General features: G+C 34.8%; 1 protein-coding gene across 8 annotated transcripts in view; it reads left to right on the top strand.

Annotated features, from left to right (window-relative positions):
* SGCE (sarcoglycan epsilon) overlaps positions 1–25345 on the top strand; it is a 77006-nt gene that overhangs the window by 46663 nt on the left and 4998 nt on the right. For 5 of the 8 annotated variants that reach the window (XM_023740512.1, XM_023740513.1, XM_012558306.2 and 2 more), the window contains 4 exons: positions 10782–10944; positions 13861–14072; positions 15018–15044; positions 15774–15962. In XM_023740512.1, coding sequence (XP_023596280.1) covers positions 10782–10944; positions 13861–14072; positions 15018–15044; positions 15774–15962 — 591 coding nt within the window. The remainder of the gene's footprint in view (positions 1–10781; positions 10945–13860; positions 14073–15017; positions 15045–15773; positions 15963–25345) is intronic. The other 3 variants (XM_023740510.1, XM_004386142.1, XM_023740511.1) reach the window with 1 other exon arrangement.

A 25345-nucleotide genomic window follows, 5' to 3' on the forward strand; every position in this document is an offset into this window, starting at 1 on the left:
CCAGACACATTCAGCAGTTTATCTAGAAACTAGATTATGACCAGGTTCAGCCTATCCTAGGAATGCAGAGTTGATTTCACATAAGAAAATCTGTAACTTATTAACAAATGAGGACATGAGAAATGCCATATAATCACATCAGTAGATGCAGACCAAGCAGTTAATAAAATGTAACACACATTCATGATAAAAATTATCATTGTAAATAAAAGGGAACCCCATGAAACTGGTAAAGGTTGTTACCATAAAAACTATAATAAACATGCTACTTGATCATGAAATATTAGAATTATTTCCTCAATTCAGGAAAAAGACAAAGGTGACCACTATCAACATTTTTATTCAACATGGAACTGAAGCAGCAGTCAGCCCAATAAGATAATAACAATAATTAAAAGATAAAAGAATTAGAAAGGAAAAACAAAGCTATCAATATTCAGACATTATATTATTATGTACATAGAAATATGAAGAGAATCTACAGATAAATTATTATAATTATGGAAATAGTTTTGCTGTATATAAGATTAATATCTGAAAACAAACTCTATTTCTATATACCAGATACCAATAGTTAGAAAATATACTATTTATAATAGAAAGGACAAATAAAAGGAACCCATAAATAAATCTAATAAAAATATGCATGATTTTTACAAATAAAATTAATATTAAAAACATTAAAGAAGACCTAATAAATTGAGAGATATACCATGTTCATGAATGGGAAGACTCAGTTGGATGAAGACTAATATATATGTTCATTGAATTACAATCAAAATCCCAATAGGGTTTTTTTGTGGGACTTGACAAACTAATTCTAAATTTTATATGAAGAAGTCCAAAGGGCTGATGCCCTTATGCTATGCTATGGGAGTGTAAATTAGGGGAAAAAATTAAGAGAAATTGAAAAAAAATTGCAATCTTTAGGAAAGCTGAAGTTGCACATGCCCTATGACCCAACAGTTCCATTCCAAAGTATATACATATATAAAGTGAAAATGAATAGAATATTACATATTTACAGATATAATCTCAAAAACATAACATTGAAAAAAGTTGCAGAAGGAAAATTCAGTATGATACCGTTTATATAAAGTTTAAAATATGGAAAGACATGCCTGTTTATTGTTTATGGCTCAATATAGTAAAATTAGAATTGTATGGAATAAAAAGCCTTAAATTCAGAAAAGCAGTTACCCCTGAAAGGAAGGGAGGTGAAATGGGATCAGGGAGGCAGATAGTCAGCTTCAACCCCATTTGCAGTTTTTTGCTATATTATTCTTTATGTTTTAGTACATATCTGAGATAGTATAATATTGAAATGAAAGAAAAATTTGATTAGACTTTAAAGTAATTTGCACTGAAAATAGAAATGTTATATCATGAGCACATATTAAATGTGTTTTAAGTGAGCTTTGGATTGGATAACCAAGAAGTCCTTGGCGACCTTGGCAAGAGCGGTTCCAGTGGACGGATGAGGTGGGAGCCAGACTTCAGAGGATTAAGGAGTGAACAGGAGGTGGAAAATAGAGTTGCTGAATATGGATATATTTTTAAAGAAGTTTGGCTGAAAAAGGAGGATGATAATGGGAGGGGCTGGTGGAGGGTGTCACTGCACGGCTGACACAATTGGGCCAGCTCCTCTGCCTCTTTGCAGCAAGAGCTGCCCACTGTGAGCTCTGCTGTCATGTCCTTGGCCTTAGTAGAGGCCATTACAGGAAATAGCCATATGAAAACTGTTTTTTCCTTTGTTATCAACCTGCGTAGGACATTGCCCATTATGCCAGTCATCTTCTCTCATCTAAGGTCGCTCATGAGAAAATTCTTTTCCATTTCTAAGGAACCATCATGCCTTCTCCTCTCTAATAACGAGAACTTTGATCTTTACTGTTTTTTCTATTTTAATTTGGATATGAGGAAGTTTAACACCAAATTCAGTACTCTGGATTACAACAATTTTTAACTCCATCAGTTTTCCAATTTTTTTCCTAATTCTTGGTTGCTTTTTCCTTTATTTACCCTATTTTATTATGCGTATGTTCCTGGGTAGTGAAAACGGCTAAGTGTTCAGTTGCTAACCAAAAGGTTGGAGGTTTGAGTCCATCCAGAGGCACCTCAGAAGAAAGGTTTGGCAGTCTACTTCTGAAAAATCAGTTGGTGAAGATCCTATGGAGCACAGTCCTACTTTGGTACATGTGAGGTCACCATGAATTGGAGTCAACTTGACAGCATCTGTTTGGCTGACATTATGTATATTTAGTTATAATCCCATAAATTGTTTATTTTTTTATCTTCTTTTTGACTGATCGGTTGATTGTAGATATGCACAGAAGAAAGAAGTCGGGGGAGGGGACGGCAAAGCCAGGAAGCATAGTGTGCCTTCTTTCAAGAGCTCAGGAATTCCCAGGCACCATGTAATGTGTGTACATAATTATCTCTAAGCTATTTTTTTATCTTCTGTATACAGCTAATACAGAATAAAATAGTGTCATTACTTGGACACTTAGGAAAAAAATACAATCACTGTATCTATTTATCTGACTATTGCTGAAAAAGACTGACTTTTGGCTTAAATTATTTACCTTTTACTGATTATGTTGTATGTCTAAAGGCCTTAATAAATGAATTTTACCTCTAAGAAGGGAAATTAAATTGTTCAAATTTGAAAAAAAAAATTTCATAAGCACAAGTTCTGTCATATACTAGTTCTTAACATTGTGAGGCATGATACTTTGTTAGCATTGCTTGAGAGTCTTGTAAGATACTCCCGTTTCGTCTGTTTTCATAAAAGTATAGCTCATCCTCATTTTACTTATTAAAAATTTTAAATTTTGCTTATCAAACAGGTACCTAAAAGGAAAACAAAAGATTATGAAAAACATAATTTTAGCATGCAAAACATGTTGTTGTTAGGTGCCATTGATTCGGTTCCGACTCGTAGTTGATCCTGTGTACAACAGAACAGAGCACTGCTTGGTCCTGCACCATCCACACAGTCCTTGCTATGTTTGAGCCCGTTGTTGCAGCCACTGTGTCAATCCATCTCATTGAGAGTCGTCCTCTTTTTCACTGACCCTCTGCTTTACCAAGTGTGATGTCCTTTTCCAGGGACTGGTCCCTCCTGATAATGTGTCCAAAGTACATGAGACAAAGTTGAGCCATCCTCCCTTCTGAGGAGCATTCTGGCTGCATTTTTTCCAAGACAGATTGTACATTCTTCTAGAATCCATGGTATATTCAATATTATTCGCCAACACCATAATTCAAAGGTATCAATTCTTCTTCTTATGTCTTACTTATTCATAGTTCAGCTTTCGCATGCGTATGAGGTGATTGAAAATACCATGGCTTGGTTCAGGTGCACTTTAGTCCTCAAAATGACATCTTCGCTTTTTAACACTTTAAAGAGATCTTTTGCAGCAGATTTACCCAATGCAATACATTGTTTGATTTTTTGACTGCGGCTTTCATGGGCGTTGATTGTGGATCCAAGTAAAATGAAATCCTTGACAACTTCAATTTTTTCTCCATTAATCATTATTTTGCTTACAGGTCCAGTTGTGAGGATTTGTTTTCTTTATGTTGAGGTGTAACTCGTATTGAAGGCTGTAGTCTTTGATCTTCAGTAAGTGCTTCAAGTTCTCTTCACTTTCAGCAGGCAAGGTTGTGTCATCTGCATATTGCAGGTTGTTAATGAGTCTTCCTGCAATGCTGATGCAGCATTCTTCTTCTTATAGTCCTTCTCGGAACATTTGCTCTGCATACAGATTGAGTAAGTTTGGTGAGAGGATACAACCCTGACGCACACCTTTCCTGATTTTAAACCACTCAGTATGCCTTTGTTCTGTTCGAAAGACTGCCTGTTGGTCTACAGGTTCCTCATAGGCACATTTAAGTGTTCTGGAATTTCCATTCTTTGCAGTGTTATCTGTACTTCGTTGTGATCCACACAGTCAAATGCCTTTGCATAGTCAATAAGACACAGGTGTGCTTCTTTCTGGGCTTCTTTGCTTTCAGCCAAGATCCATCTGACATCAACAGCGTTATCCCTTGTTCCACGTGTTCTTCTGAATCCAGCTTGAATTTTTGGCAGTTTCCTCTTGATGTACTGCTGCAACTGTTTTTAAATTATCTTCAGCATAATTTAACTTGCATGTAATATTAATGATATTGTTCAATAATTTCTGCATTCTGTTGGATCAGCTTTGTTTGGAATAGACATGAATATGGATCTCTTCCAGTTGGTTGGCCAGGTAGCTGTCTTCTAAGTTTCTTGGCACAGATGAGTGAGAACTTCCAGCATTACATTCATTTGTTGAAATATCTCAACTGGTATTCCGTCAGTTCCTGAAGCCTGGTTTTACGTGAATGCCTTCAGCACTGCTTGGACTTCTTCCTTGAATACCATCGGTTCTTGATCATATACTACCTCCTGAAATGGTTTGAACGTCGACCAGTTCTTTTTGGTACAGTGACTGTGTATTCCTTACGTCTTCTTTTGATGCTTCCTGCGTCATTCATTATTTTGCCCATAGAATCCCTCAATTTTCCAACTGGAGGTTTGAATTTTTTCTTCAGTTCTTTCAGCTTGAGAATGCTGAGTGTGTTCTTCCCTTTCGGTTTTCTAACTCCAGGTCTTTGTACATTTCATTATAATACTTTACTTTGTCTTCTTGAGCTGCCCTTTGAAATCTTCTATTCAGCTCTTTTACTTTATCATTTCTTCTTTTGGCTTTAGCTACTCTGTGTTCAAGAGCAACTGTCAGAGGCTCTTCTGACATCTATTTTGGCCTTTTTTTCTTTTCTGTCGTTTTAATGACACTTTGTTTTCTTCATGTATGATGTCCTTGATGTCAACCCACAACTCATCTGAACTTCAGTGTTCAGTGTTCAGTGCATCAAATCTCCTCTAGAGATGGTCTGTAAATTCAGGTGGCATATACTCAAGGTCGTACTTTGGCTCTCATGGACTTGTTCTAATTTTCTTCAGCTCCATCTTGAACTTGCACGTGAGCAATTGATGGTCTGTTCAACAGTTGTATGCTGGCCTTATTCTGACTGATGATATTGAGCTTCTCCATCGTCTCTTTCCACAGATGTAGTCGATTTGATTCCTGTGTATTCCATTTGGTGAAATCCATGTGTGTGGTCACCATTTATGTTGTTGAAAAAAGGTATTTCCAGTGAATAAGTTGTTGGTCTTGCAAAAGTCTGTCTGTCATGCGATCTCCTGCATTTCTGTCACCAAAGCCATATTTTCCAACTTTCACATTCTAGTCACCAGTAATTATCAGTGTATCTTGATTGCATATTTGATCAACTTCAGACTGCAGAAATTGGTAGAAATCTTCAATTTCTTCATCTTTGGCATTAGTGGTTGGTATGTCAATTTGAATAATAGTTGTGTTAACTGGTCTTCCTTGTAGGTGTATGGCTATTAATCCTGTCACTGACAGTGTTGTACTTTAAGTGTTGTACTTCAGGATAGATCTTGAAATGTTCTTTTTGAAGGTGATTGTGACGCTGTTCCTTTTCAGTTTGTCATTCTTGGCATAGTAGACCATATGATTGTCTGATTCAAAATGGTCAATACCAGTCCATTTCAGCTCAGTAATGCATAAGATACCGATCTTCAAGCATTCCATTTCATTTTTGATAACTTCCAATTTTCCTTGATTCATACTGCATACATTCAGCCTTCTGATTATTAATGGATGGTTACAGCTGTTTCTTCTCATTTTGTGTCATACCACATCAGCAAATGAAGGTCCTGAAAGCTTTACTCCATCCACATCATTAAGGTTGAATGTATTTTGAGGAGGCAGCTCTTCCCTAGTCGTATTTTGAGTGCCTTCCAACCTGAGGGGCTCATCTTCTAACACTATATCAGACAATGTTGCACAGCTATCCATAAGCTTTTCACTGGCCAGATTTTTCAGAAGTGGATCACCACGTCCCTTCCAGACCATCTCAGTCTAGAAGCTCTGCTGATAATGCATGACATAGAGTTATTATTTTTGTTAAACATGGCCTCATACAAAATTCTTAAAAAAGCCAACCTGTTCAAACCCTCTGGCTCTACAAAACAAACAATAAATACGCTTTCTTTTAGGACCTAGACGGCAAATCCAGTGTCCACTATCCTTGAACTTGCCATTTGTTCTCTTCAACATTGCTGTTTATGGTTTAAACTAATATAAAGTTTTTCTCTCATTCATTCATTCAGGAAATAGGCTCCCTGACCACAATGAGGAGTCCTGGTGGCACAGTGGTTAAGAGCTTGGCTGCTAACCAAAAGGTCAGCAGTTAAAATCCACCAGCCGCTCTTTGGAGACCCTATGGGGCAGTTCTACTCTCATATAGGGTCACTGTGAGTCAGAATCGACTCAGTAGCAACGGGTTTTGTTTTGTTTGTTTGATTTTTGACCACAATGAGGAGAAACACTGTGTTGAAGGAAGACAGTAAGGGGTCTGTTGCTTGGCTCCTTGTGGAAGGTGATGTGGCTCGATCTAGGGTTGTAGCAGTGAGGATGGAACAAAGTGGACAGGTGTGTACAAGAGTTTTTTCAGTGTAAATGTCAGAGACTGATGATGGATTGAGTATGTGGATGGGAGGACAGGAGTCAATGATGATGGTGCTTGAGTTTATGGCTTGAGCAACTGGGAATGCCAGTCATGGAGAGAGAGGAAGATAGAAAGGGAACAGGTGGAGGTGGGGTGGGGTGATGATGAGCTCAGCTGGGAACATATTATGTTTGAGAAGCTTATGGATCATCCAAGTAGAGATGAAAGTAATTTGGCAGTATGTGTCAACTGTCATAAAAATGCTTCCAATTCTAGGCATCTCTTTTTAGATAGTAACATTAAAGAATATGCACAGAGATGGTCTTTGCAATATTATTTATAACATCAAAAAATTGGAAGCAACTTACATGTCCTCCTCTGAAATAATTGCTTAATAAATCATGTGCATTTAAAAAATTACATGACCGTGCAACTATAATTACAAAAAGTGTACAGTATGGAAAATGCTTATGATGTGTTAAGTGAAAAGGCAGGATACAAAAATTTATTTTAGAGATGTTGCAATTAGATTAAAATATATGCATTTGAAAATATTCTACAAGCTACACTGAAAAATGAAAATAGTTATCTCAGTAATATAAATACATTCTGTTTTTATATCCTAAGTTGTCTGCAGTGTTTTTATATTACTTTTATAATTTAAGAAAGAAAATACAGCATTTCAAAGCACCTAAACCTCTTATGTCCATTTACATTAATTTAGAATGAATTAATTTAACAGTGTTACCAATTACAAATGCAAATCAATGTTATGTTTAAGCAAAAGGGCTGTTTACCGTTGTAAGAAATATTTATTTTATTTTTGTATTTTCAAACTAAAAATAAAAATTATATTTTACAGTTATCAAGAAAAATATGGTATTGGCTAGGTAGTTATTAAGGGGATAGAAATTGGCTTTATGCAAATCCTAAAAATAATAACTGGTTTTAAATGGAATATGTTTATTTTCATTGATCATCTAAACTTTACTAGTGATTTCTCATATCTACTTTTGTTTTGAATTTTTATTTTTTAAATTGATCTTTAATTTTAGTCCATTATATAGTATTTATTTCCCTAAGATAGCATAGTTTTTAAAATATTCTTTCAAATGAATCTTAAGTCGTAATATAAATTTGATATAAGGAACAACCAAATGAGTATGTGGACAAAGTTGGGGATGAATTCATACTTACATTTACATAACTTTGAATTTTTATACTACACTTCCATTTTGTTTTTTTTTAATAGGAACTTTATTAAGATATAATTTATATACTGTACAATTCACCTATTGAAGGTGTACAGTGGTTTTTAATATATTTAAAGAGTTGTGTAACAAAAACTGCAATCAATTTTAGAACATTTTCATCATCCCAAATGCCCCTTTTCTCTGTTCTCATTAACAGTCACTCCACTCACCCTGAAAGCCCTAGACAAGCACTAGTTTACTTTTTGTCTCTATAAATTTGCCTACTCTGGACATTTTATATGACTGGACTCATATAATATGTGGTCTTTTGTGACTTACTTTCTTATTTAGCATAATGTTTTTGAGTTCCATCTATGTTTATTATGAACCAATACTTTGTATCTTTTTATTGCTGAGTAATATTCTGTTGTATGGATATATCACCTTTCATTTTTCCATTCATCAGTTGATGACATTTGGGTTGTTTCTACTTTTTGATTGTTATGAATAATGCTGCTATTAAGATTCATGTAAAAGTTTTTGTGTGGACATATATTTTCATTTGGGTATATACCTAGGAATGTATTTTCTGGATCATATTGTAACTCTGTGTTTAGCCATTTGAGGAACTGCAAGACTGTTTTCCAAAGTAGCCGCATCATTTTGCATTCCTACAAGCAGTGTATGAGGATTCCAGTTTCTTCACATCTTTGCCAATACTTGTTATTATCTATCTTTTTTATAAAAACTATCCTAGTGGACATAGAATAATATCTTATTGTGGTTTTTATTTATATTTCCTTGTTGGCTAATGATGTTGAATATCTTTTCATGTAGTTACCGGCTATTTGTGTACCTTCTGTGGAGAAATATCTACTCAGATTCTTTGCCCGTTTTTAAATTGGATTATTTGTCTTTTTGTTCATTATTGTTCATAGAAGTTCTTTATATATATATATACATATATATACACATATACATATAGTTTTTTTTCTAGATACAAATCCCTTATCAGATGTATTATTTGCAGTAATTTTTTCCCATTTGGTGGGTTGTCTTTTCACTTTCTTGATGGTATCCTCTGAAGCTCAAAAATTTTAAATTTTGATGGATTTCAGTTTATTCATTTTTTCTGTTATTGCTTGAGCTTTTGGTGTCATATCTAAGAAACCATTGCCTCATTGAAGGTCATCCAGATTTACGCCTATGTTTTCTTCTCAGAGTTTAGTAGTTTTAGCTCTTACATTTCGGTCTTTGGTTCATTTTTTGTTAATTTTTCTCTGTGCTGTGAGGTAGGGGTTCAACTTTATTCTTTTGCATGTAAATATCCAGTTGTCCCAACATCATTTTTTTTAAAGCCTATTCTTTCCCCCATTGAATTATCTTGACACCTGTGTCAAACATCATTTCACTATAAATGTTAGGATTTATTTCTGGACTTTCAGTTCTGTTTCGTTCATCTATATGTCTGTTCTTGGGCCAGTACTACACTGTCTTGATTGCTGTAGCTTTGTAGTAAGTTTTGAAATCAGCAAATGTTAGTCTTCCAACTTTGTTTTTCTTTTCAAGATTTTTTTGGCTAATCTGAGTCCCTTGGATTTCCATATGAATTTTAAGATCATCTTGGCCAATTTCTGCAAATAAGACAGTTGGAATTTTGATAGGTTTATTTCTTTCATAAGTAGATATAGCATTGGTATTAAGAAAAGAAACAATATTTATAAATAATAATTTATTTAGAGTAATTTCTTGGATTTTCTCTTTTCTTTTGAAAAATATGTGAAATTCTTCTCAGGCTGCTCCAAAATTATTTAAATGGTATTTTCATTACCTTCATCTTAAGGTGAAATTCTTACTCTAGTTCTTTCCCCCTAATTGCTTAAATAAGGAGCCCTCGTGGTGAAAAGTTTAAGCGTTTGACTGCTAACCAAAAGGTTGGCGGTTTGAGCTCACCAGTGGCTGCACAAGAGAAAAACCTGGCAAGCTGCTGCCGTAAAGATTACTACCACTGGCATTGAGTTGATTCTGACTCATAGTGACTCTATAGGACAGAGTAGAACTGCCCCATCGGGTTTCCAAAAACAGAACTGCCCCATAGGGTTTCCAAGGCTATACATCTTTACAGAAGCAGACTGCCACATCTTTCTCCTGCAGAGCAGCTGGTGAGTTTGAACCGCTGACCTTCCTGGTTTGTAGCTGAGCGCTTTAACCACTGCACCACTGGGCTCCTTCAGTAAAGATTATAGCCTAGGAAACCCTATGGAGCATTTCTACTCTGTCGTATAGGGTCTCTATGAATTGGAATCGGCTCAACGGCACACAACAGCAAGAACGACAATTGCTAAGATACACACCAAGGAAAATAAATTTTATTTGCCCGGTGTGTGTTTACTTAACATACACCTGTAGTAGTTTTTCCTTTAATTAAATTAACTTCTTAGGTAACAGACTGAGAAAAATTCTATTGAGAGACCAAGCACTTAGGGGTTTGCCTAGTAAAAAACTGACAGACCTAACTGTTAGGTTGAATAGCAAAGTCTGCCTAAAGCTGTCATACTGCCAGGGATGTATCTTCACAGTCTTACTAAAATGAAATAAAAATGTACATCTATTACTTTAATTGTTTATTTTTAAGGATCATGTTATTCTAAACAATTTACCTTAAGTAAAAAATTTTTTAAATGCAGAGTTGACGGAAATCTACCAAATAAATTAAGCAGAATCCAACACATAATTATTTTGAATTGAAGTAAATAGGGTTATGTAAAAGTTTTAAGAAATTAACTTAGAGTTGAGAGAGTGCCTGGTGCACCAAGGCACTTTGTAAATAGTGGTTGAATAAAGGAACAAATGAAAGGAAGCCCCTACATGAATCATTGCTTTTAAAACTCAGGCACCTACCTTAGGGATGATTCTAGATAATCCCTTAATTCAAAAAGATAAATCCGCTTTCAGGGTAGATTGTTTTTCAGAGTTTTCAGTTTTCTTAAAGGATAACCTGAGAGTTTCTCATTTTTACAGAGTTTATGTCATGGTTGGTGCCGATGTCCCATTTTCTTCCTGTTTACGAGAAGTTGAAAATCCACAGAACCAACTGAGATGCAGTCAAGAAATGGAGCCTGTAATAACATGTGATAAAAAATTTCGTACTCAATTTTACATTGACTGGTGCAAAATTTCATTGGTGAGATTTTTGTTTTAGTTTGTTTTTTCAAATGTAATTAGGAGTGATGTGGCTGGAGATAAAGTTTGACTGAAACCTGGATTGCTTTTAGGGACAAATCCTGGGTTTACTTTGTTAACTGCAATTGACTTGCCTTGACTTTAAGGATTTGGGCAGCTCCTTGACACAGCACTCATTTAGGAAAGAGTATCTCCACTTTTGTACTCACTCTACCCTTGATTAGTTCCTGGGGCTAGATTAGCTTGGCAGGTGGTCCAGATGGACCCCTGGATATCCAGGTGGCTCCTAAATCAGGGAGATTATGGAGTCAATGTGACATCTGCAAAATGTCTCCTCTTAAATATGCTACCACTACTCCACTTTGGAAGGAGAGACCAGAGTACGGTAATAAATCTGAAAAAAGCAATATTGTGCTATGATTCAGTATCCTGGGAACTCAAATTGTAGGGAAAGTTTAAGGGAGAACAAACATTTCCAAATAGGGAAATTCAGAATCTTACAACCTTAAGCATAAATTCATAAAAATTGAATATTAGATTCTAAACCACTTTTTAAATTTGTATGCTAAAAGACTTAGGAAAAAGTGAGTAAGGTTTCATAGATATATATTGTATATATATATAAAATATCTAGTCTGCACACACGGGGTCATCATGAGTTGGAATCAACTTTGACAGCAACTAACAACAACAAATATAAATGTATACTGTATTATTATTACATTATTTATCAATATATATATAATATTTTGATCCTGCTATCGAGAAGGCAGGGAAGTTGTTTTACTTCTGTAGTGACCTTTAGATTTAACTTCTGTCAGCTCTTGATGATTGGTGGTGAGTGAATTAGATCTAAGTTTAAAGTTGACATTTAAACAGTTATTGACACATAAACACAACTGTCACTTCATGTCTTAGGGAGCCAACCGCAGGGATCTTTCCAGGATCCTATACTGGAGAACATGTTACTCACATTGCAGCATTTAGCACACCCTGTGGCCTTGTGTCCTGGATGCCTTTTCATGCCCCTTGTGTCTTAGGAAAATAATGCTTTCTTTGCCGTCTTAAATGAAATAAAATAAATTGTTGTGTTTTATGTGTATTATAGACAAATGTTAGAGTTACAAAGCTCAATATTTCTGACACAGTGCTCATTGTATTGGGGTGCAAAAGACTGAACAGCTGCAGACGTAACCTAAATCAAATCCTTGTTCCAGAGTTAGTAGACCAGCAGTCCCTAGCAACGCCATTTTACCTGTGGTTGGACTGTAAAATGAATTTATGTTTAGGAATATTATCTACTTTCTAAAAGTTTAAAAATTATGCCTTAAAGATTTTAGTTTATGGGGGAAGTACTTTATAAATTTTCACTTTTTATTATATGTATGTTTATATTCCTTATCTGACCACAAAAGGTTTCCAGAGGTGTAAACAAAAAAGTCATACCACAAACACAATTTGACAACAAGCCTCCTAATGTCCAGAATAAAAAGGGAGAAATTAATCAGTTATTTAGTTCTCATTCCTTAAAAGGAGTCAGAGTATCCATTCCTTGGCAGAAAGTAAAATTTCTTACTAGTGTTGAATTATTAACAACATTCTTCAAGTGGATTTTTTTGGGAGAGGATACTGAATAATGCCACAAATAATGTTCACCCCGTTTTTTTAAATAGCAAATGTAGTAAATTTCACAGGGCTACATTTTATTTAGTGATCTTCTATATAAACCTTAGCATAATTAAATGCACCTTAGTGAAAGCAGTTCAGTTAATATGGAGATAACCTGGTGCTAGTATTTTGCATTTTTTATCCAGTGATAGAATTTAGTAATATTAGAGCATTCCGTAGGTTGTATGTTCCTTAAATTATCTTTTCTAAAATTTACTTCTGGATGGGAGAAAGATCAAGGCTGTACTCATTTGGAAAATTTGGAAATTGCCCTTCTTTTTTGCCTTTCCTTTTTCATTAACCTTAGACACCATACTGGTTATCAGCCAGTTTATGGTTCCCTAGAGATGGTCATTAGTAAACAAGAAATTTATATGGTAATGTGAAGGACTTCTGATTTGGAGAAAGGAAACTGAAGAAGAACAATTATTTATTGTAGTGTATATATATGTAAACATATATATATATATGTTTATATGTACACACACATATATATGTGTATATATGTATATATATGTATATGGCACGGTGGTTAAGCACTCAGCTGCTAATCAAAAGGTCAGTGATTCGAACCTACCAGCCGCTCTGCAGGAGAAAGATGTGGCAGTCTTTCAGTCAAGATTTACAGCCTTGGAAACCCTATGGGGCAGTTCTACTCTGTCCTATAGGGTCACTATTAGTCAGAATCGACTCAATGGCAACAGGTTTGGTTTTGGTTTTTTTAAATGTATATGTGTTGTTGTTGTTGTGTGCTGTCAAGTCAATTCTGACTCATAGAGACCCTATATGACAGGGTAGGACTGCCCCTTAATTTCCTAGGCTGTAATCTTTATGGGAGCAGATCACCAGGTCTTTTCTCCTGCGGAGCAGCTGGTAGGTTCGAACCCCCACCTTTCAGTTAGCAGCTGAGCACTTAACCATTGCACCACCAGGGCACTGGTGCTCACTTGTGTGCACGCTCACTATATATACACATACATATGTACATACATATATGTTATGTGTGTACATATGTATATATGTGGTGGGAAGAACATAGAAAGTAGGTCAGGATAAAGCTTTATACTACTTTTATCCATTACCTCTTCCTAACTCCAATAAATTTAATTGCAAATTCAAGGTGATAAAGTAATTGGAAAAGATTGCTTTTTAGCAATTTATAAAAATATATTTTGGTATGTCTAGTTCATAAAATCTCATAATGTTTAAAGCTATTAATTTGACGTGTAATTGTCTTCTTTTGTATCAGGTTGATAAAACAAAGCAAGTGTCCACCTATCAGGAAGTGATTCGTGGAGAGGGGATTTTACCTGATGGTGGAGAATACAAACCCCCTTCTGATTCTTTGAAAAGCAGAGACTATTACACGGATTTCCTAATTACACTGGCTGTGCCCTCGGCAGTAGCACTGGTCCTTTTTCTAATGCTTGCTTATATCATGTGCTGCCGACGGGAAGGAGTGTGAGTACTTTAAAACGCTAATAAGAAATTATAGAACCCACTAAGATAACAGCATATAAGATTCCATTAAATGCAAAGTTTCATTTAGTTCATAAAATGTTTTATAAATGAGTTGAGATTGTGTTAAAGTCAAATTACAGTACTTTATTCCTTCAAAAAGAGTTAAAATAGTTTTGAGTCTGGAAAATCAAATTAGGAGACATAATTACTTTTCTCAAAAATTATTAAGGCTAAACATAAATTCATGCTGTCAAAACAGTCCCAAGGATAAATGAGGCTAGATATTTCGGTTATACAAGCCATCTTGTGGGAGCAGAGACTGTAGAATCTATAGACGTGGTAATTGCACTTTAAATGAATAAATTGTTTAGTCTGTTTGCTCAGAAATGATGATCAGAATTCTTTTTGAAATGGTTCTGCTGTCAAACAGGATTGACACAATCTAAATGTCTAAAATATTAAAATTAAAAAATAAATCTTAGGAGTAAATTAATGAAAATAAGGATATAATTAAAGTAATGAGTCTTCACTTCATGAGTAGTTAGTACTTTCAGGACATCTATGTCAATTAAAATAACCTCCCGAGATTATCCGAAAGTCAGGGTAATCAAACCAAAGGGGAAAAAAATTAATAAAGCAGCAAGTAACAAATTCTTCCATTTTTACATGTAACCTGATTTCATGATGTCATAGAATTTATTTCAAGCAGGAGCTTGATTCTTAACCTCCGTTTTTTTCATTTTTCTGTGTGTTTCTCATCAGTATCCCATCTCTATGTGTACTCATCCAAGAAATGTCATAAATCTGGTGGCAAATGCTGCCTGTTTGCATTTAATAGTAACAATGTCAGCATTTCCACATCATGCAAGATCCCATGAGCATATAGTCTTAATGTTCCAAATATCAATGCTATTATTTAATTCATAAATTTTGTTTTGTTTCTAGGGAAAAGAGAAACATGCAAACACCAGAGTAAGTGTCTTCTTTCCTGTTATTTTATCCTTTTTTTTCATTTCTCAGTTGCATATCATGTTCAATACATGTGTGTCATGCTTTTTGTTTTTCCATCTATCATGTTTCATAATTTGTTTCATAAATGTGAACGCTGCTTTCTAAATAGATAAATTTAGAGGGGTAGAAACTAAAAATAAAAAGGGTTTGAAAATTAAAATTACATAGATAAAAATTAAACCTAAACTATTTCAGAACCAGAATATTAACTTGCCATTTATATTATGTGATTTCCCAATCTGCATTTCTATAAACCAGAAAACAGATGAAAAGACCTTTCATACAAGTTTTCCTGAATCTACAGTAATAACCTACCATAAAATGAAACTTCTGTGAGTATTTATAAATGCCCCAACCAGAAGCAACAATATAAAAACTGCAGTAGATTTATCTTAATCGTAGAATTAAATAGAATACTAGTTTATTACTTAGGGCTATAATATTAACACAAGCTTCATAGCCTAGTTTAATGAAAGATATATTTATTTTAAAATTAGTTTATAATTTTCAGTTTTTCTGTGTTAAAGCTATGTGAAATGTATCTCTTTCTGAAATAACATGTAGAATGCCCAAAGTGCAATAATGTCTTATTATTAAAAAAAATAATTTCCATAACTTTTTCAAATTGATAACTCATCCAGGCTGATATATGATTTTAAATATATATTATTTTGTTTCTTTTTCACCTAGTATCCAATTGGTCCATCACAGTGCTATTCAGAAGTCTACCAAAGAGCTTCGTGACATGTCCCAGAATAGAGAGATAGCATGGCCGCTGTCGACGCTTCCTGTGTTTCACCCTGTAACTGGGGAAATCATACCTCCTCTACACACAGACAGTTACGATAGCACTCACATGCCGTTGATGCAAACGCAGCAGTAAGTATCCTCTTGGAACCATAATTATGAGTATGCATGTATATTTTTACTTAATGTCTTTGAAGACCAGAGCTTTTTGTTCTTGTTTTTGTTTGTGTATAACTGGAAAAGAAAATACCAAGAGGCCATTGATACTGTAGGTCCCAAAGCCACTGTGCTGAAACAAGTACAATAGACTTATTTTCAGGAAATGCTTTTTTTTTTTCCAGATTTCATGAAATTAAAAAATTGGAATGTTTTTCTTCAGTTGTCCAAAGAAGACCTCTTTTGCCTTAATATTTAAGAAATTCATACTGATTATAAACTAACAAAATGTAGCTCAAAGATGAGTTAATTGTGAAAAGAGAAGCATATTCTAAAGCGTGACAAATTTATTATTTTTTAGAGATGTTATTAGAATTATTTGGTTTTAATTAACCAATTTTTTTTATTATCCTGAACCAAAAAACCAAACCTGTTGCCGTTGAGTCAATTCTGACTCATAGCAACCCTGTAGGACAGAGTAGAGTGGCCCCATAGAGTTTCTAAGGAGTAGCTGATGGATTCAAACTTTTTGCTGACATTTTGGTTGGCAGCCAGGCTCTTAAACATTGTGCCACCAGGCCTCCATTTTATTACCCCAGACCTTTTTAATTTTTTACCTTTGGATAAAAAGTTTTTAGGTTGCTTTTTGTGATCTGTTTGTATATCAAAACAGGCAGTTTGAATTTTGATTATAAACACATTTTATTGGTGCAGATCTTTTCTGTAGTGCTAGCCTGGAAGAGGCCTGTGTAAGAGCGGTTAAGGGGGTGGGTAGAGGAACTTGCAGAGTGGTGCTTGAGGACCTGTGTGATATGCCTAGAAGCTAGGTTTTGGTATAAGAAGATGGTAGGTAGAACTATCATTTATTTTTAAGAACATGGCTCTTTTTTAATTTTTTAACCATACGTAAAAATGAACTGATTCAGTTGTCAGAAGAACTAGGGGCCACACAGTTTTCTTTGGAGGTCCTCCTCTTTCTCACTTTGCCTTTGTAAATAGAATGGATATCATACAGAAAAAGTTTCTCTTTTTCCTCCTCTCCCTGTCCCAGCCTGCTTTCTTTCTTCACTCTCAAACACACACATATATAACCTTAGGGTATAATATTCTTACTGATTAAAAAATTATCTGGAATCTATGCTGGGTGCAAACATTTTCTCATTGAGAATGCTTATTTTGGTAATTTGAAGATTAAATAATGATTAATTTGAGTAGTATAAATAGTATGGAGCCCTGGTGGCACAGTGGTTAAGAGCTCAGCTGTTAACCAAAAGGTCAGCAGTTCAAATACACCAGCTGCTCCTTGAAAACCCTATGGGGAAGTTCTACTCTGTCCTATAGGGTCACTGTGAGTCAGAATCGACTCGATGGCAGCGGGTTTGTTTTTTTTTTTTTTTTTTGATATAGACAGTCAGACTAGATAAATTTGTCTGAAATTCTTTGGAAATCCAAAAGTATTATGAGTATTTTTCTGAAGTCCTGTAACATCATTTACATAGTGTTGAGTGAGCCAAGGTGGTGTTTATGTGTGCATGCATGTGCATGTATGTGTGAGTAATTAATTCAGATCCTGTTAACGGTGGGGATAATTATATCCAATTAAAATTTTGAATTTGGGAACATCAATACTGTATCAAAGATAGAAATATTAAAGTCTCTCAAAATTTAGTTTTACTGAACGGCAAGGATGGATTTCTGTGTTCTTGTTATGGGTCATTATAAAACTCACTTTAACAGGATTAGATACTGATGAAGAAAAAAAAATTATGACTATCATAACAATTCACAATTTAGCAATCTCCTGTCTTTTTTAGATGAAATTTGTAAGTAGCCTTATCATTCATTTTCAAAATGAAAAGAATTTGTACTTATTCTTTTTTAATTTTATTTTGTTGTTGTTATAATTTGTACATATTATTTAAGTCTAGCATTTCTTATAGTTTTCCCTCGAATGCTAGTATTCTCTGAAATGTTGAGAGTCTTCAAAAAAAATAATGGTCAAATACATTTGAGAGACAGGCTTTCTTTTTTAAGCTACAGGAGTTCTCAGAGCCTTTAGTGTGTTGATATATTTTGTGAATCCATGGAAGAAAGCTAGATTACATCTCTCTTCAAAGAACACAGTTTGAGAAATGTTTCTATTGCTAAAGTAACAATGCTGTAAAATTTTAGGATACAAAAGTATCTATTAGAATGAGTAGGAGAACTTGAATATGTTTGTAAATCAGTGAAACTCTATTGCTGGTGAAGTTTAAGAGAGGAAAAAAGGCTACTGTCATTTTTTAGATGTTTTCCAACCATAGATATTAAGAATAAGATTAGCTCTTTAAAAATTACTTTGATTTTCTGTGGTTAGGATTTTGCGTTGTTGCTACTAATATACAAGCAAAATAAAATTTCCTATCTAGTTTACAACCAAGCGCGTTTTCCTGCTCCTGTCATAACCCCATCAAGACCGTCATTATGTTGATCAGATCTATTTGCAAATGCAATAGGTTAAGTTATTGAACTTGCAACAGTTTGACCGTATACGTATTTTTAAGTCCAGAAAACCTTAATATTATTCAGATTTCTGCTAATGTAAAAACTCCATTAACTAGCACTTCTGTATAAATAGGGTACATAGATAATTGATGATGTTCACAATGATTATTCTGAGGCACTGCAAGATCATCAAGTATATCTGACTCATCAGAGGAAAATTAAATTACATTCGATGTAGTTTCAGTGTTGAGTGTATATTATCTTTCTTTTATTCTTGGAAATGGATAATATGTTCACGGTCTCTATGGTAACTCCCTATAAGCCACAATATGTGATTAACCTCATTTTTCAACCATGCCCAGTAATAGGGAATTTATTGTATTGAGTTTGTCACAGCTATCCTTTATGAAAATTCTGCTTTTACTCTTTACTTAAAAACATAGCCTGTTTTTTAAAGTTTCACTTCCGCATCAAGTAGACATATATATAAATATTTTGGTCATTTGGATTGAACTGAATTATCAACATTAAAATGAGATATTATACTTCATGAGGCAGGACAGTACTTGATGACCAGGTATATGCTTCTTTGTATTTATTAATTAACCCTTTCTAAAAGGGCATGTATGTCATCTTTACATATTTGTAGTAAGTATACTGAATTTATCATTCAAAAACAATTTGACTAGCTACAGGATTTCATATTCATTCTTCAGACATGACATCATAAATATTCAGGCATAAGGATATAGCTAAAGGTTTATTTTAGAGGCAAAGCAAGTCTCAAGTTTAAAGTTTTGCTTCAAAGCAGCATCGAAAATGATGTGATCTTTTAAACAAGTTGATCCACCTCAGACGTATAGAGAACTCTAACAGTTGTACAAGGAGCCCTGGTGGTGCAATGGTTAAGCTCTTGGCTGCTAACTAAAAGGTCAACGATTTGAACCCACCAGTGCTCCGTGGGAGAAAAGACCTGACGATCTACTCCCATAAAGATTACAGGCTAGGCAACCCTATGGGGCAGTTCTATCCTGTCACAGTGGGTCGATAGGAGTCAGAATCAACTGGAAGGCACACCACCACAACAGTTGTGCAACAAGGGGTTACCACAGTTATTTATCAAGCATACAGTAACATTTTCTTTTTTGTAGACTGCTTCATAGGACTCCAACTAGCACTAGAAATTAGCCAGTAAAAAATGTTTAATCATTTGCAGTTGATAAAGTTGAGACACTGTAAGAGACAAAACTACATTAGTTCAGAACTGAGATTAGGTTATTTACCTATCCTTATATTTGGTCAGGGATAGATAATGCAGTCATTGACCTCAGAAGTATTTCTGATCCAGGTAACAGGCAAGGTGATTTAAGAGATAGTAGAAAGGGAAACCGGAGCAGAACTAGCTGGCTGATGTAGCACGTGCTCAGAAAGGAAGGTTTTCATTTAATAGAGTGGTCCTTCTACTTTTCAGATTACAGAGACAATATAAACAGGCTGTTAGAATTATTATGTAGTTTAGAAACTTAAGATAAACTTAATTTGATTTCTTTGCTAACGTATCTTTCTAATAAGCTTTTTAAATTTTGGAATGATTTTAGAGGTACAGAAAAGTTGCGCAGATAATACAAAGAATTCCCAGAAACTCCTCACCCAAGTTCTCCCATTATTGACATCTCACATTACCATGGTACATTTCTCACAACTAACAAACCAGCATTGGTGTGTTACTATTAACCAAACTCCAGACTTTTTTCAGATTCAACTAGTTTTTCCACTCATATTCTTTTTGTGTTTCAGGATTCAGTCTAGAGTACATCATTGCATTTAATGTCTCCTTAGTCTCCTCTGCTCTGGGACAATTTCTTAAACTTTCCTGTTTCCCATGACATGGAGAGTCTTGAGGAGTACTGGCCAGGTATTTTGTAGAATGTTCTTCAGTCTCTGGTACAGTTAGACTTTCTGTGTCTGTACTTAATCAGTTATCTTTGTAGTTCAGTGAATAAATTTTTAACAGCTGCTAATAATAGGAAGAATTTTTTCCTCTATAGGCAGTCCTCTTATTTATTATAATTTATTTTTGGAAATCATATCATGAAGTAATTCTCAAAGTAAATTGGTTTTGCCCATTGTTCTATTTGGGAGTTATGTTTATGACCAAAGGATTAACATCAAGAATATATCATAGATTTGACTGATACACTTCAGATACAAACCTTTGCACTTAAATTAAAAAATTATTTTCCAAGTCACCGAATTTTAAGACCTACAAGGAATGTTGAGAGAGAGTCTAGCCTAAAAAACCAAAAACCAAACCCATTGCCATTGAGTTGATTCCGACCCACAGCAACTCAAGAGGACATAGTAGAACTGCCCCATAGGATTTCCAAGGAGCAGCTAGTGGATTTGAACTGCTGACCTTTTGGTTAGCAGTCGTATCACTTAACTACTGTGCCACCAGGGCTTCTAGTCTAGCCTAGTCCATCCCAAACCAAGTTGAACATGAGAATTGCGTGTGGAATTTTTACAATACAGATCTCAATACCGTACTTCTGGGGAATTCTAGTTTCATGGAAGTCTGTTTTCATGGAAAAAAGATTGAGAATTCCTGATTAAATACTTAAACCACTTCCATTTTAGGATTGGGAAAGCCAGAGCCTCGTATTTCTGTTGGGGATGGACAGAAATACTAAACTTTGAAAAGCTGAAAACAGCTCAGAGACTGTAGCCATTGTGCAGTTTTATGCCTGGGGGCAAGGGATATTGACTGAGGATCCCAAATATTTGGTTTTATAGAAAATAATTTATTCTTTTTTTTGGTCTTTTTTTTTTTCTGTTGGTGGTGAAAGCATACACACCAAAACATCTGCCAATACAACTTACACATCTACAATTGAATTACATTGATTACATTTTTTATGTTGTGCCACCATTATCCTTATCTTCGTCCAAAACATTCCACCACCATTAACATAGACTCAGTGCCCCCCAAAAACCTCCTCTTTCCACCTCCCTCCCACCCTTGATAACCATTAATAATCTTTGGTTTCTATATATTTGTTTATTTCATATATGTGAGATCATACAGTATTTGTCCTTTTGTGACTAATTTATTTCTCTCATTGTAATGTTTACAAGGGAAAATAATTTATTCTTAAATCTGTAATGGGGCAGATCTTATGGGGTAGATGTGCCTCCTCAGTTATGCTTTTCCTATGCCAACATTAATACCAATTGATTTTTCCTGAGAGGCATCTTCATAGGCTACCCTTATGTAATGAGTACTGGGGGGAATGCCTCACATATTTTCTAGGAATATCTTAATTGACTATACAGAAAAAATTCCTTATTCATTATACTAGACAGAGTACCTAATCCAGGACAATTGAGCCTTCCTCAAAACAGGAGAAAGGTTGTGCTTAATCTTTTGCAAATTAACAAGTATAAAAGTAGAATTAAGTAAGTCTTCTAATAAAAGATATTCAGTAGCTAATCATTTTAGCTTTTATTTAAAGCATTTTCTCCACTTGTCTTCCCTCTGGCGATAGTGACAACTTACTTTATGGTAAAATCCCATAAATAAAAAAATTATATTTTAATAAAAGTTAATTTCAGTTGAAGAGAATGCTTCAGAGAACCAAGATAATGGTTTCCTATTGACAAGAAGTGTCAAGCAGCCAAGGATATTTTAGAGTCATTGACTTTTTTTTTTTTTTTAAATTCAGCAAGTATACACTAAAAGTGATAGATGGCAATATCTCTTTGATGGATTTTTGATCTCCAGGTTTACACTGCTTCAATTTAAAGCTGTGGCTGGCCTGGCTTTGGCTTTAAACAATCAGTGGGAAAACACAGAAGAAATAAATGACTGTCTTCTTTCTCCTCTATATTCCCTATGTATTCTAAATTGATTTTAGTTAAAATTAAGGTTTTTGAAAATAAAAATTATGATGATATTTCTGATTTCTTTGTCATCTCTCTCTGCATATAATGGCCTGATTGCTTAGTGAAAGTACTTACAGGGTTAAATCTGCATTTTTTGCAGAAAAAAATTTTGTAGAAAATTCAAGATTTGAGCAATATGAGTTTTACTGAAATAACTTGGAAATTCCAAAAATATATGACTATTGCTTAATTGTTAAACGACTCTATACTGATTCAAAAGAAAAGTGTTTCATATTCCACATACCTTAACTAATGTTATTTGCTTTCAAATCTGGCACAGATTCTGTGGGTTTATACAAATCACTTAACCCCTGAGTCTTTTGAGTCTTCAAGCAGGTAGGAATATAATTGGTTGATAATCATCAACCTTTCTCATAGAATTACTCTACAGTATATCCAAAAAAGTCAAATTACCTTAAAACAACTGTACAAATAATAAATAATGGTGGTGCTGGTGTTGTGTGCTGTCAAGTCGATTCTGACTCATAGCAACTGTACAGGACAGAGTAGAACAGCCCCGTAGGAATTCCTAGGCTGTAATCTTTATGGGAGCAGATTGCCAGATCTTTTCTTCCACGGAGCCGCTGGGTGGGTTTGAACTGCTAACCTTTCGGTTAGCAGCTGGGTGCTTAACCATTGCACCACGAGGACTCCTTAAATAATAGTGTAAAAAAAAAAACAGAAAAACAAAAACCATTACCCTTCAGTGGATTCCAACTCAGCAACTCTATAGGACAGAGTAGGGTTTCCTAGCTGTAAATCTTTAAGGAAGCAGACTTGCCACAACTTTCTCCTGCAGAGTGGCTGGTGGGTTTGAACCACCAACCTTTTGGTTAGCAGCTGAGCACTTTAACCACAGTGCCATCAGGGCTCCTTAAATAATGGTGTACTCCTCCCAAATCACTTATTAATTAATTTTAAAATTATTACCTTTGGTTTCTTAAAGAACGAAGCTTGTGCAATGGCTGATTTCCACAGTTTTCTATTTAAATGCTTGTAATTAATGGTAGCAAAATTAGAAAATAATTAAGGGTAATAATTTAGAGAATTACAGTTTTCTTAAATCTTATTTCTACGTAATGCAATTTATACAGAATAACCTTTCAGTTTGCCCATTCATAACTTAATTATTCAAAACAGTTTTATGACTTTATAAAGGACCTTTTTTGAAGGATTATAGGGCCTCTATTTGAAGTCAGCCGCCACTCTGCTGTATAATTACCTTTTGTAGCCTGCTTTCACTAAAGATGAAAATGCTCCCCCTTTCTTACTACATTCTCTGCTTCTTAACCTAGTAGAGTTAGCTGTAGGCACTTTTCCAGTATGCCCAAAGCAGCGCTCTTATGAATTACCTTCCTTCAGTTCTTACATAGAATATGCAACTTCAGATATGCCCATCATAGATTTGTTTTAACACTCACAAGCTCACATGTAGCCACAAGTTTGGGCAGCCACAAAAACGGAGCTGTGTGTGCACACTTTAGGGACTCTGAGGAAGTTGAATCTCAACATATTTTGTTGTTGAGCACCTTTTTGCATACCTAAACATTTTGATAATATAACTCATCTAAGTTTCAGTTGAAGTCAACAAGAGTATATGCGCATCATTCAAACTTAACCATCTGGGACAGACACTGCAGATACTTCTCCATCCCTAAACCAATGTAATACAACAGTTGCTTTCTCACACATCTTCTTTACTTGCTAAGTTTGTGTGTGGCACTTTACCAACCAACCCTTTCTCTTGAAACTCACCAAGCCCATTGCTGTTTAGAACGTTTTACAATAGAGCAAAAGAGGAAGAAGTAGAGGTTGGAGAAGAAATGACAGAATAGTGGGTTGACTTTGATCAGTGGTTTTCAAACTGTGTTCCACAGAACGATAAGTGGGGTGAGGCTAAAAAAAGGGAAGGGGGCTCCCAACTACCTTTTCTCCATATTTATTTTGAATTTTGAGTATCCTTAATCTCGGACTTTTGGAAAACCTGCTTTTTTGCTTACCACTTACCACTGTGTAAGTCAGAACACCTACGTTCTGAGTTTCTTTGTCCTCTTTGTTATTTTTATTTTTTTGTCAAAAATCTGTTGATTTTTAAAAAAGTTTGTTGATTTAATCTGCTAATAGGCTAGGGTAGAGCTAGAGATGACAGGAAAGGAAGAAGTACTTGAGTTTGTGCACATGCATAGTGTGTGTTTATCAGTTTCTAATGTAGGATATACCCAAATCAGTTGTTCCCAAGTAGTTGAAACAAAACTCATTTCCTTCCGATGCCATGTAATTACATTTTGACTTATATAGTAAATATGCTCACTATTTCTGCTTTGTGGTTTTCAAACTAATCGTTCCTACTTTCATGATCAAAACTAATAGAAATACATTGTGTGAAAAACAGAAAGAAAAAACAAATTAACAAAAGAAATACTCCTTTAACCCACGTAAGGATAAATAGGGCTAACAGGGAATAGCAAAAAGAATGTGTAATTATTAGGATGAATTACTAAGTGACTTTGTCAAATTGAGGTAGACTTAATTCTGTTATCTCCATAAGAATATACACCCATTTCTCACTTGTTGACTATCTCACTATCTGACTGTTTCGTGCATTAACAGCATATGTCTGGCAGTAACAAACACCAAGGTGTGAGGCAAGAGTAACACTGGCTATGACAGTTAGGATTAGGTGTCAGTTTGGCTGGGCAATGATTCTCAGTGGTTTGGCAGTTATGAAACGATGTAATTTGGCAATCATGTAATGATGTAGTCATCTTCCATTTTTGTGTTCTGACGTAGTCACCCTCCATTTTGTGATCTGATGTCATCGTTCATTTTCACATAATGCCAATTTTTGCATAATGACCTGGTCTTTGGATCCTAACTCTGTCAATAAGTGAGGAGTGGGTATATTTAAAATGGAACTGAATTTGTTTTAATCA

This window comes from Trichechus manatus, unplaced genomic scaffold, assembly GCF_000243295.1.
Source record: "Trichechus manatus latirostris isolate Lorelei unplaced genomic scaffold, TriManLat1.0 scaffold00156, whole genome shotgun sequence".
NCBI lineage: Eukaryota > Metazoa > Chordata > Mammalia > Sirenia > Trichechidae > Trichechus > Trichechus manatus.